We start from the raw sequence: 11,788 nt of genomic DNA, 5'->3' as shown, positions 1-11,788 counted from the left end.
TTTTGGATCACCACAGTGGATCATCTGGCTCCATCTCACACCGTCCCTATCATCCTCTATCATAACAACCATCTGCATGTCCTTATGAATCCCATGTTTGCATATGATTTTACACCAAATGCCCTTCCTACCACACCCTCACTCTCTCCATGGCTGGGTTCATTTATAAATATCTAACAGTTATAATTCATTCTCAAAGATAGAGTCACACTAATAAATGTAAAGTATTCATACACTGAAACAGCATTTTCTCAGTAAATATTTGCCTAAATTTGACAGTTTGGTGCAGGTCTGTAAAACAGAACAGAAAATTACTTGGGTTAAGTCATATTCATGAATCTGAACATGTATATATTTATACATCTATCAGTGAATATTTTCTTCTTTTTTTCATTAATACAGACACGTACTCTAATGATAAACATGTCACAGTACACATGCAAGCAAAAAAAGATCAGCATTTTATCAGGGGGTTTTTTTTATGATGCAGACATATTCTGAAACAATTTGCCAAATCTACCAGAATTCCTGGAGTTTGCTTTAATGTGTGATCCAGAATTATTGGTTTAGTATCTTTTTTTATTAGTTTTTATTTTATTTTATTTTAACTTTTTATTTTTAATTCAGTTTAGTTTCAGTTAGTTTCCAAAATGTGTTTTCTCATTTCAGTTTAGTTTTTGTTATTTGAATATGCTTGATTTTAGTTTAGCTTTCAGTAGTTTCAATGTTAGTTTTAGGTTTGTTTTTTTGTTTTTTTTAATTATTACACCAGAGAAAAGATTTAGGAAAATCAGTATATTTTATTATATTTCAACATAAACAGTTGAAAGCGATTGACTCAGTCTTGTAGACATACAAAGTATCAATAAACATGTCCATGAAAGCCTTATCAGGGAGTTTGTGACAAATACAAAACTAAGACTATTTTCTCCACATTTTTTTTTTTGTTGTTGTTGTTTGATTTTGGTGGGGGGGGGGGGGGGGGGGGGGGGGGGGGGGGGTAGTTTTCCCAAGTTCACAAAATACATAACACCTGTCGAGGGCACCAATGTCGTTTTGTTGCCTCTAGCTGACCGCAAATTTGAAAAAGAGGGGAAAATAGCCGGAACCTTCCACAAATGCCCGCAGACGAAACACGGACTTGTTTGTTGGTAGCACTAGTAGGTAGCTGCAGTCAGTTTACTAGCTGATTAAGGGTGGTCATAGCACGTTATATCGCCTTTTCTACTTGTTGTCTTTACTTTGTCAGCTGTAGGGTAAGTGTACCATTATCAGAATCTAAAATGCTGCTGGCGATTGAAATGTTACTCTATTAAAACCAAACTGTTAGCTCGCTAATATTAGCTACACGGACAGAGATGATCTTGGCGATAAAGGATTAGAGCTGCACATTTAGCACGTTTAGTTTTCTCATGTTTAGTTTTCTCTTTTTGTGGTGCACTTGACTTGTGTCGGCACAGTTGCTTTCGCTCTTATTGCTGTTGCAGCTTTACACGGACAGCCAAAGCTAACCTTCATTTATCATCCATTAACTCCATTAATGGTTTTTGTTAGAAAATAAGGGGGAAAGATCGTTAAAACTTCCCGCAGTCCAGGGAAAGAAAATGTAAGGTCCTAACTAAACTCATAAAACTGTATAAATGTGGAACGCATTCATCACAAAGCTGGTTATGGCACTGCCTAAAATACTTGTTTAATTTCCTGAACAGTCATACAGATGAGAGAGGGGGGGAAATCACAAGTTATAAAAGGCATACATATACAAACACACACTGGATAATTGGAGGGAAAGAGGGAGGGATGGGTGTGATGCATTTAAATATGTATTTAAATGTGTAAAATCCACAATTAGTTAAGTAAACTTGACATATTCCTCATTTTGTGGGTCATTTTTGTTAAAAGTTGCACTTTTTGTGTCTTAATCTTCTACATCAAAGGGTTTAGTTCCCTTGATTCCTTTTTTATTTAAATGTTCTGTTCTCAAATTTCTGTATTCTAAATAGTTGCCACCTTGATGTCAAGGCTGTATAATTGGGCAGATATGGTAGTGGATTGTAAACCTTGAAACTACAGCTTCTCTCACCCACTCATTTCTTTTTGTTGTTTTCCTCATTTGTTTGTTTCACTAGCTGTTCATTGGGTTTAGGTAGTTAAGTGTTACTGAACTCTTCTTGATCACATTAGACAATCCATCATGATTTGCTCTCATATTGACTCTATTTTTAGTTACAATATATGGTTTTCTTTATAATGTTTTGTCACCATGAGACCATTTGACGGTCATCTCTTGTTAAACTTCTAGTCGACCATCACCATGGAGCCTGCGTGTCGTAAAGACAAACCAAAGCTGAACTCAACCCCGACCAGAGGAGACAGAGCCAAGCAGAAGTCTGCACAGCAAGAGCTCAAACAGCGGCAGAGAGCAGAGGTGGCCATCATCCCTTTTTTTGGTTGTTGTTGTTATTAAACCTAGCACACATAACCCAACCTAAAATCATAAACAGACCATTAAGACAAGATTGCTTTCTTTCATTTGCAGATCTATGCTTTGAACAAGGTGATGACAGAGTTGGAGCAGCAGCAGTTTGAGGCCTTTTGTAAACAGATGCAGTCACAAGGAGAATGATGCTCTGTCCTCCCTGTTTTACACACCCTCCAAAAACACCATGGAGAGAGAGAGAGACACACACACACACACACACACAGAGACTGCTCTCTTATATTCAGCTGCATCTCTGTTGCTGCCACCTGCTGGAAACGATTTCAAAAGTATTTGTTTCTGGTGTTGAATCAGGCAACATGTGACATTTAACAGACTCCAGTTCCTGGCCCTGCAGCATGCTTGAAAATGCCACACATTAGTTGTTGTAAGCTGATGTTGAGGCGCATAAGGTTACTGATATTTCCTTTCCCTGAGGTGTGCATGTGAAAGGTGTCCAGGTCAAACATACATAGTGATATTTTTACAGCATTTCAGAGTTAAAATCGATTTTTCAGCGGAAAAGTTTGACAGTTCAACTAGCAGGTCGAGTGTGTGTATGTAGGGTCCCATACATAACCTGTATTTCAGGTCTCAGAACAAGGAACTACAAATACTGCAAATATTTTACCTGCTTTCTTAACCCAGGAAGTCTCTCAGCCAACTCAGTCTCTCAGGAAATGGGTTTAAGGCTGATATCCCTGAGAGGAGAGGTGTTTTTGGACCTCTCCTCTAACAACTCATTGTCACTTTGCAACAGTGAGTTGTTAAAGAGCCTGTTTTGACAGAGTGCTTTATTTTTAACTTCTTAATATTTAAAGCTTGCTGCAGGCATTAAAATACCATAATAATGAGGAAAAATCACAGCTTTGCTGAAGAAATCATCAGTTTTGGAACAGCTCCAGTCATAAACATTGCTAGTCTCTATATTATGCTCTCCTGACTTGTTGTCACCTGCCTACGTTTTTATTAGGAGTATTTTAATATCCTGACACCTGGGCCCTGTGCTTCTGTTTGGTTTTGCTGCATCATGTTGGGTTGAACTCTGCACTGTCTTTCTTTATTAATTAGTTTAAAATGCTATTGTGTAAACACGAATTCTGGTCCATCAAATGGGCGACATGAGGTTACAGCAGAGACTGATCCAGAATGCTATCACTCCTCCACTCCACTGTGTTTTTCAGCCAGTACCTTACAGTGATGTCTCATTCTGACCCAATCACAGACTGTGGAATGTCACATTTTTATGTCCGACTGCAAGTGAAGTCTGTTCTATCTGTCAGTGTGATTTCCAGTCTGTCCATTAGTTATCAGGATGAATGCTATGGATGAATTTGCCATTGTATGTGAATTTTGGCCCAGCTTTGAGATGAAGAACTGTTTCAGCTGATGTGGATTCACGTACCTTTGGAAGCCTTCTTTACCATTACTACATGTGTAGTGTCATACATTCTTAAATATATAGCCTGTTGTATAAGAACAGCTGTCCTGGTGTTCTGAAGAGAATATCACAAACTAATTCAGATGCACACATCCTTCTGGATTCAGGGACTTCTAGGTGGAGGTAGCGGAGGTGCAGACTGGTGGAAGTCTTGGAGAAACCAAGTTTTTCGGTCCATGTTAGCACTTCAGATTTTGTCTGAAAGTTTTCATTCTCTTACCAGCATAATGCAGCACTACACTCCGCTCTGGCCATGAGGCTGTTTTTCAGTGATTCATGAACACAAACTAATAGTAACTTTAAAATCCATTGTCCTTAATATCTGTGTGTTACCAGAGCTCATATAGACTCGTCTGAGTCTCACTGATCTGTACATGAGCTACTCCTGCATGTTTTTGCCACAGTCACTAATTTTGTAACCTGTAAATATTTGTATTGTTTGTTACCCTATGGCATCTACTCTGACCTGAGTATGATATATAAAAAATAAAAAAGTGAGTTTTTTTGATTATGTGCTTTCATTTGTTTGTGTTTTGACAAAACTTTATCTGTCAGATGAATTAACACCTCCACCCAGCACAAAAAGCCATCAACAGCAGCTACTTCCTGAGGTCCTCATCTCCAAAGACACCAACAGATCAGCAGCTCTTATATTTAACACCCCAGCTTTTTGGGGTGGTGGTAGGATTATCCCTCCTTTGTAGCAGAACAGAAGTATTAAAAGAAAAATATTTGAATAAATTACCCAACATTTGTATATGATGTATTGATTCATGGTCCATCAAGAAAGCCCTTTTGACCACATCTAATCGGCGGCAGCAGAGCAAGTACATCCATCTTGATATTCTCAACTCCCACAAGCAGTCTTCTTATAAATGAGGACAAGTCATAATCCATTAAATTCTTTATTAACTTTTTGGTTTATATCCTAATTATAATTCTAGGTTAACTGTTAAAATGTGATCACTTTCAGAACCCCACTCATCAAGTCAGTCCCTTAGTTTAACCCACAGTGTAGTTCCACAGAGGTAGTAGTTAACAGATTATGTAGTAGATAATAACGGGTGCAGGCAGCAGTTTAAGGATTTTCAGGTTAGTAAAGCCAAGATGACACCATGGTAGGGTTGTGTTGTGTCATTTTACAAATATGTAAGTGAAATCCTCAATGAAGCAGTGTTTTCACAGCATGAACAGCAAAATGCAGGATAAGGCAAAGCTGGCCATCAATCTAAAGCCCTGACAATAATATTCTAGTTCTTTATTCTCCACCTTTCACTATTATTTGGTTCCCTTTTTCCTGTTGTCAGTGCTGCTTAGACCTCGATAGTAACGGAGCTTCCAGTGACACGGACTCCAAACCAGCCATCCCAGAACTTAGTGTCTTGTCCTCCATGTTCAAAGGAAATGAAACGCATCCCAGGGCCATAGTCAGAAAACGTGTGGCTAACCTGCAGTACAGACAGAAAACCACTGTGAGCTGTAATGCAGGATACAGAGCACTGTGTTTGTCACACATTTATAAGAATCAGATTTTTTACTATTAAAGGGGCTTTTAAAAACCTGTTTCCATGAGCAGTCATCACAGTCGGGGTCCAGAGTCACCGAATCAGGTCTGAACTCCTGTATGACTTCGTGGTTCTCATCTAGCAGACACACGGTCATCTGATAGGTGCAGCCACAGTCAGTCCTCCCACAGTACCTGCAGGATGAGTTACCCTTTAATCACTGAGTCTGTTCTCTGACACAAAGGAAATAACATGTGTCTGTTTGGATGTGTCCTACCAGTCTTGTACAGTGACAGGAGGCTGAGCATCCAGCTGTTCAGATGAGAATCCCTCTGCCAGCAGGTCAATCACCTGCCTCTTCAGACACAGTCTGGGACACACAGGATACATTTGCAAACTGAACTAATTTTGGGAAGAAAACAAAAAAAGCATTCTGCCACATATATGATGTTTAAATTGAACTTAATATGTTTCATGTGAATAACAAAGTTGTAGTTTAGTAAAACCTTATGCATGTACATATGTTGTTGAGACAGACACAACAATGCGCTGTATTATAGAGTATCATAACTTTCTGTCCAAACATTTTAATGTCTTAAACCTTCTTCAGTGACCCTAAAAGAAGCCTGACAGAATGTAGAGGTGTGGGAAATACTTCAATGCAGTCATATGTTGTATGTGATAACCACTCACTCAAAGGAGGTTGCAAAGTATTTAGTCACTCCTTCACTGCAAAAGTCATGACCACAGTCTCCCGGCATGTCCTCCACCTTCCACTGGCTCCCACCATTCTCTACCAGCTCCCAGAATTTCAGCTCCTCTGGGAGGGAAATCCACAGTCTCAAGCTTCCAGTCACAGTATTTTGTTTTGTTTTGTTTTGTTTTGTTTTGTTTTGTTTTTTACATGAGCTTTATTGTGTCAAATACAAGAGCACAATTGGTTGCATTTGAGTGCTGGCCAGCACAAAACGGCCTCAAAAACAAGACCAGAACTGATAGTTTTTAAAAAGAAATCTAATTTAGTCTTGATCTGGTGAGTAACTTGTTAGCTATGCAACTTCTGTTATGAAATAGTTATGAGTAAGTTATGAGAAACAAAAGCTGGCAGCTGTTTTCAGTGTCATATTCTAAAATCTCACAGTAGGCAGAAATCATTAGCAAGTTAGAACAAACTCGACTGCAAAGCACTCAGATTCCCCCCCCCCCTTCAGGACTTGGTGAACAACAAAAAATGAAAGTGAACACTGGACTACCATTCACCAGGTGCCTAGAAACATGTTTCTAAATGAGTAACATTACTTCTAGTGTGTATGTCTTCTGTTCGTTATTGGAATCCTCATTGCTTGGATTCTGCCTTGCTTTGTAACTTTAGAGTAACTTTCCTGTATCCTACACACCTCTGTATCCAGAGGTTCATACAAGAGGTAAGCTATGCAAACAGTAAAGGTAATAAACAAAATGTCAAAACTACTCCTTTAAAAAGTATCTGATGAAATACTCATCATGCTCTCTAATCCACAGAGGGAAAAATAATATCTTACCTTCTCCACTGGGGTTCTTCAGCAGGTTTCTGGCCATGATTACAGCTCACTTAGAGAAACCACGACCTGCACAGGAAAAACAGGAAATTGCTACTTGAACCAGTATTACAATTTAAACCACATCCTTCATGTAGGTATTGGCTTAGCTGCAGGGGAGGTACCGAAAGAAAGAAGTGGTGAAAAGAAGCTGGCAGAATTATTGGAACGATTCTGCCAGAGATTAGCAACATCTTCCCCACTCGCTGTCTGAGGAGGGTGCACAGTATCCTGCGGGACCAACATCACCCTGCGCACCACCTTTTTCACCTGCTGCCCTCAGGGAGAAGGTACAGGTCCATACAGGCCAGAACGTCCAGATTGGCCAACAGCCTGTATCCACAGGCTGTGAGGCTCCTGAACTTGCCCCCCCCCCCCCCCCCCCCCCCCCCTGCCCCCCCCTCTCACGGACAATAACCATATCCAACTTATTAATAGCTGTGAACTGGTATGAAATATAGACATTTATCATATCTCACAGTACAATAATTGAACGGGTTGCACTGTTGCACTTTGTCATATTTCTCAGGTCTTTGTTTGAATGTCCCATGAACATTACCTGTCATATTCTCATGTTTTTGCTAAGGATCGTCTCATTGCACTGAAGTCACACTGGGTTAAATAGTCACACTTGGGTCTAAGGGGAATTTAGTATTTATTATTATTTGTTGTAGAAGCTCCAAACACAATTTCATTGTTCTTGACAATAACAATAAATACTTGAATTGAATTGAATTGAATTGATACAGGTCTCTTCTAAATTACACAGTAGTGTGCTGGAACAGTAGTGTGTGTGTGTGTGTGTGTGTCATACCAGCTGGAAGACTGCTGAACTACACTCAATGGGGAACGTCCAATAAGGCAAAGGCTTGTGCTCAGGAAGCACATGTAAATAAACATCCAAAGAGAATCATAGTGACTTTGGGACTCTTAGTGGTCACATGGTGCTAGAGTGACCTTTACAGAAAAAGGCTGTTTTAAATTGACTGAAATCTTTGTGACATTTAGTGCAATCAATGGTGAGCATATTATTGGGTTTAGGTGGGCTCAGGAGCATATGAGGTGAGACCTATAGTCTCAAAAACATCCCAACCCAAACACTAATACCCTGTCTGCTGACTCACAGCACAGCAGAGAGGGCGAAAGCCTCATGCTTTACATGCTGAATAGGAGGCATCACAGAGGATCAAGCAGTCAGCAGGCAGACATCAGTCAGCAGGAAAACAACCAGGGATAGCAACACTTTTAAACTCTAGCAGCTCGAATACAGTGTATGTCAGTACCTGGTCATTAGCTTTCTCTTTATGTTTGTGTGCTTCAGCACTGGTACCAACATTTTTTTTAAGATGAACTAATCATTTTTGCATTAAGGCCCAAAAAGATAACTTGTCATTTTAGTCTCACAGAGTTTTGTGCATCAAACACTGTGCAAGATACTGGATCTGCATTTTGCTGTTCACTGAGACTGAGAAAAACTACTGAGTCATTTCCCCCTGCAAAGCATAACAGCTACATGACACGCATGCTAATGACATCCTCTGCTTTAAATAAAACACTGAGCTAAATGCATAAAGCAGCATATTGAGTATGTTACTCACAGACAAGAAGGTGGCCAGGTGCAGTCTTCTGTTTCCTCTGACTGTTTCTCTGACCTGCACTTGAGTTCCTCTGCAGAGTAGCACCCCCACAATAGAGAGGCTTTTATAGACTGTGACACACACACACACACACACACACACACACTCAGACACACACACACACAAGAGGGAGTGAGAGCGAGGAGAGGAGGAGGAGAGACACAGAGCACTCTGGTTGGAGGCAGGGTGCATCCATCCAGCAGAACTCAGCAGAACACACATGGACTCAGCAGAAATGTCAGAGGAAACACTTCAACAGCAGCTGTGGGAGAAAAGCATTCAGTAAGTCATGTTGCATATACTAATAGGGTCACTTTAGTTCATCATGGGATTTTATGTAGCATTCAAATACAAGAAGAGCCAAACAATAACCAAGAAAGTTAAGAAATAATAAGAATTAAATACCAAGCTTTGGGAATTAGTTAAAATCAGAAAATGATCTATGACATATGAAAGGACACCATATTGTAGGAGGTAAATTATTCCAGAAGTGAATAGACCCAGTGAAAATAAACTCAGAACCAGGAAACACATCTTAAACTGATGGGAAAGGGGACCAAGTAGAATTTGCTATACAGTAACATGCATTACAATCAAACAGCTGACTTATAGACTGGTTGATAGAGCAGTACACCAGGACTCTAAGCTGTAACACCAGGCAGACTATCCTGAGTCAGACTGACAAGACTAATGGTGCACGAATAACATCCATTGGGAACTCACTGGGACTGTGGAGTCCAGCTGCAGTCACCATCACATGGACAATATAACAGGGTGATGCAGTACATGTCCCTGCTGCTGCTGCTCTGCATAGGCCTCACACATCACACATAAAATATCTGTCCAAAATATTATGGGACCTTCCCTCGTGCCTGGGCCTTAGTTTTGAGTAGATGTTAAATATTTTATCAATCTTGACTTCACAACTTCACACATCTTTTATGCTGTCAATGTGTAGCACAGTCCTCTGCAGCGGCAGCAAGGTTGTGGATGGCAGTAACATATATCACCTGCAGAGGGAGATGTGGTATCATATGATGGTTCTGCCAAAGACCAAAGGCCAGCTTAGCTCCTTAATGTAAAACACTTGTTCACATGTTAAACAAAGATTTGCTCTGTAGCTTATCTGATGAGCACTCCCAGGAAAAATGTGTGGAGAACACAACTTAGATGACTGGTAAGTTTTTAATTTAAACGAAGTAAACAAACCAAACAATATTAATGAAACCCGTGACCGGCATCGTCCCATTTTATGTCCCATTTTATTAAAGCTGTAGGGCTAAACAGATCATAAAAAAGTAATAGCGTATCAACTTCCTCTTATTTTATTTATTTACAAACTTAAATCAGTCATACACCCGAACTAAGGGATGGTCATACCCACAAGCCACTAAGGAATTAGGAGCAGAGTCGTTAAATTATTCTTATCTTGCAAGCTTATTCAGCGATTTAAAAATTATAATTTTAGAAATTATTTTTGCTTCTTAGCATTTTGACAGCACATTTTGATGTAGTTTACGCCTTTTGATGTAATGTAGGGTGACCAACCATCCTCTTTTCCCCGGACATGTCCACTTTTCACTTTCCGTCCGGGGGGATTTTCGAGATTGATAAAAATGTCAGGGTTTTCCGTCAGTTACAATAACTCGTACTGCGTACTAGCTAGCGTGACGGAGTTTCTATACAGCTGGGTGGGTGCTATGATGTTACTGATAGTGAACTTTATTTTATTCATAAGGTTAGTTATTAGAGTTGCCAACCGTCCCGTAAAAAAAGTTTTTATCTGATCTAAAATGTATAGAAATCATAGATATACCAACAAGACAGTGTACATCACTGTCACAACAGCGTTTGTTTTCATTCAAAGGCTTTATGGCTTTTCCTATAATACCTGGTGGGCCGGTCTCTAGTCAAAATACCCTTGCCGATTTTTGTCCCAGTCCAGCCCTCATACCGACCCAGTACTGGTAATTTTTCTTATGCAGATGAGGCATTATTTCTGTACCATTATTTAATTCCAGAGGCTTTTAAGTTGGGGGGTTTTTTTTGTTTTGTTTTGGGGTTTTTTGCATTTGTTGACTTGTAAAAGCCTATATGACATATTTCACAATTCATTAACCGCGCAGAGAAGGCATCATTTAAATATGTTAAATATGTTTCTTTAAGCAAGTTCTTCATGACGGAGCCAAGTGTCCTCTTTTTTGGAAATCAAAATATGGTCACCTTATGTAATGTAAAATGTAAAGCCTACCTTTGCCGTGTTTTTACTGGTGAGAGTTGCTCCTTTGGTTTACAAAGGGTGTTATCTTCCATAACATCAGATGGGAAATGTGTCCATACGTCTTCTGGTCCCCCCAAGTGTTGACATTTTGTCACATTTTCATTAGAAACCGGAAAATGTGAGGGTCTAAACTTACTGCACAAGGATATTACTCCTTATCAGAAGGATATTACTTGGAGATTGGATCACTTCCAAACTTTCATCTTGCTTTTATTGGTTGATAAAAGCATCAATACATTTCATCACAGTTTTTGTCCTCCATGTCCCAGGTGTAAATTATAAGAAAGTCTAAAATACTCTGCAAGTAAAAACAGCACTTCAGGGATTTATGATGCACTGCTGGATTCAATTATTTTTTTATTCTGACAGTACTAAAGAAATCATTATTTGATAATTTAATGGAAAATAAAGGGAGTAATTATAAATTAATGTTTCTAAATGAATTATTAATCCGTGTAAGCACATGAATTGGGGGGGTTGTTTGTTCTGTTTTGCTGCTCGTGCTTGTGTATGTATGTAAGTTGAGTCGGTGGCTTGGGTAAGTTGCTTATATTGTTTGCTTTTGATTGCTTTTCTGGTTAGTAGCTTTTTTCTTGTGTGTGGTGGTTTCAAAAATGGAGTTTAAGTTGGAGGACTTCACTTTCAGTCCAACTAAAGAAAAGGTGAATAGATGTAATGACCTTTTACTTATAGCATTTTTTTTTCATGTGCCAGTGCCCCTAAATGCAAAAACAAAGAAAGAAAGAAAAGAAAGAAAAATTGCTGAAGGAGCTTTTGAGGGTTAAGTTGGGTGAAAGGGGTTTATTTGGTGAGCAGGTTCCTGCAGAAGAAGTTGAGCCAGGTGCTGTTGCTGGTGTTCCTACTCCAC

General features: G+C 39.4%; 2 protein-coding genes across 2 annotated transcripts; one reads left to right on the top strand and one right to left on the bottom strand.

The window, feature by feature from the left end:
• The first annotated feature begins 1,101 nt into the window (after positions 1–1,101).
• Positions 1,102–4,313, top strand: svbp (small vasohibin binding protein). The gene is made up of 3 exons (XM_003442625.5): positions 1,102–1,256; positions 2,303–2,428; positions 2,540–4,313. Exons 2-3 carry the CDS (start codon positions 2,315–2,317, stop codon positions 2,624–2,626), a joined length of 201 nt encoding a protein of 66 aa, XP_003442673.1. The 5' UTR covers positions 1,102–1,256; positions 2,303–2,314; the 3' UTR covers positions 2,627–4,313.
• Positions 4,314–4,811: 498 nt separating this feature from the next.
• Positions 4,812–8,756, bottom strand: fbxo2 (F-box protein 2). The gene is made up of 6 exons (XM_003442643.4): positions 8,601–8,756; positions 6,967–7,032; positions 6,119–6,245; positions 5,703–5,795; positions 5,481–5,619; positions 4,812–5,368 (listed from the first exon to the last, which is right to left on the bottom strand). Exons 2-6 carry the CDS (start codon positions 7,001–7,003, stop codon positions 5,234–5,236), a joined length of 531 nt encoding a protein of 176 aa, XP_003442691.1. The 5' UTR covers positions 7,004–7,032; positions 8,601–8,756; the 3' UTR covers positions 4,812–5,233.
• Between the last annotated feature and the right edge of the window lie 3,032 nt (positions 8,757–11,788).

This window comes from Oreochromis niloticus, linkage group LG5 (genome assembly GCF_001858045.2).
Source record: "Oreochromis niloticus isolate F11D_XX linkage group LG5, O_niloticus_UMD_NMBU, whole genome shotgun sequence".
Classification (NCBI taxonomy): Eukaryota; Metazoa; Chordata; class Actinopteri; order Cichliformes; family Cichlidae; genus Oreochromis; species Oreochromis niloticus.
The sequence above is the reverse complement of the archived record's forward strand: the minus strand, read 5'-3'. Positions and strand labels throughout refer to the sequence as shown.

Excerpts from the sequence above, each read along its gene's own strand:
- svbp (XM_003442625.5), top strand. The coding sequence starts at position 2,315 with ATGGAGCCTGCGTGTCGTAAAGACAAACCAAAGCTGAACTCAACCCCG. Across the intron at positions 2,429-2,539 it reads AACAGCGGCAGAGAGCAGAG|ATCTATGCTTTGAACAAGGT; the intron begins GTGGCCATCATC and ends TTTCATTTGCAG.
- fbxo2 (XM_003442643.4), bottom strand. The coding sequence starts at position 7,003 with ATGGCCAGAAACCTGCTGAAGAACCCCAGTGGAGAAG. Across the intron at positions 5,796-6,118 it reads TACTTTGCAACCTCCTTTGA|ACTGTGTCTGAAGAGGCAGG; the intron begins GTGAGTGGTTAT and ends TGTGTGTCCCAG. Across the intron at positions 5,620-5,702 it reads CCTGTCACTGTACAAGACTG|GTACTGTGGGAGGACTGACT; the intron begins GTAGGACACATC and ends CTCATCCTGCAG.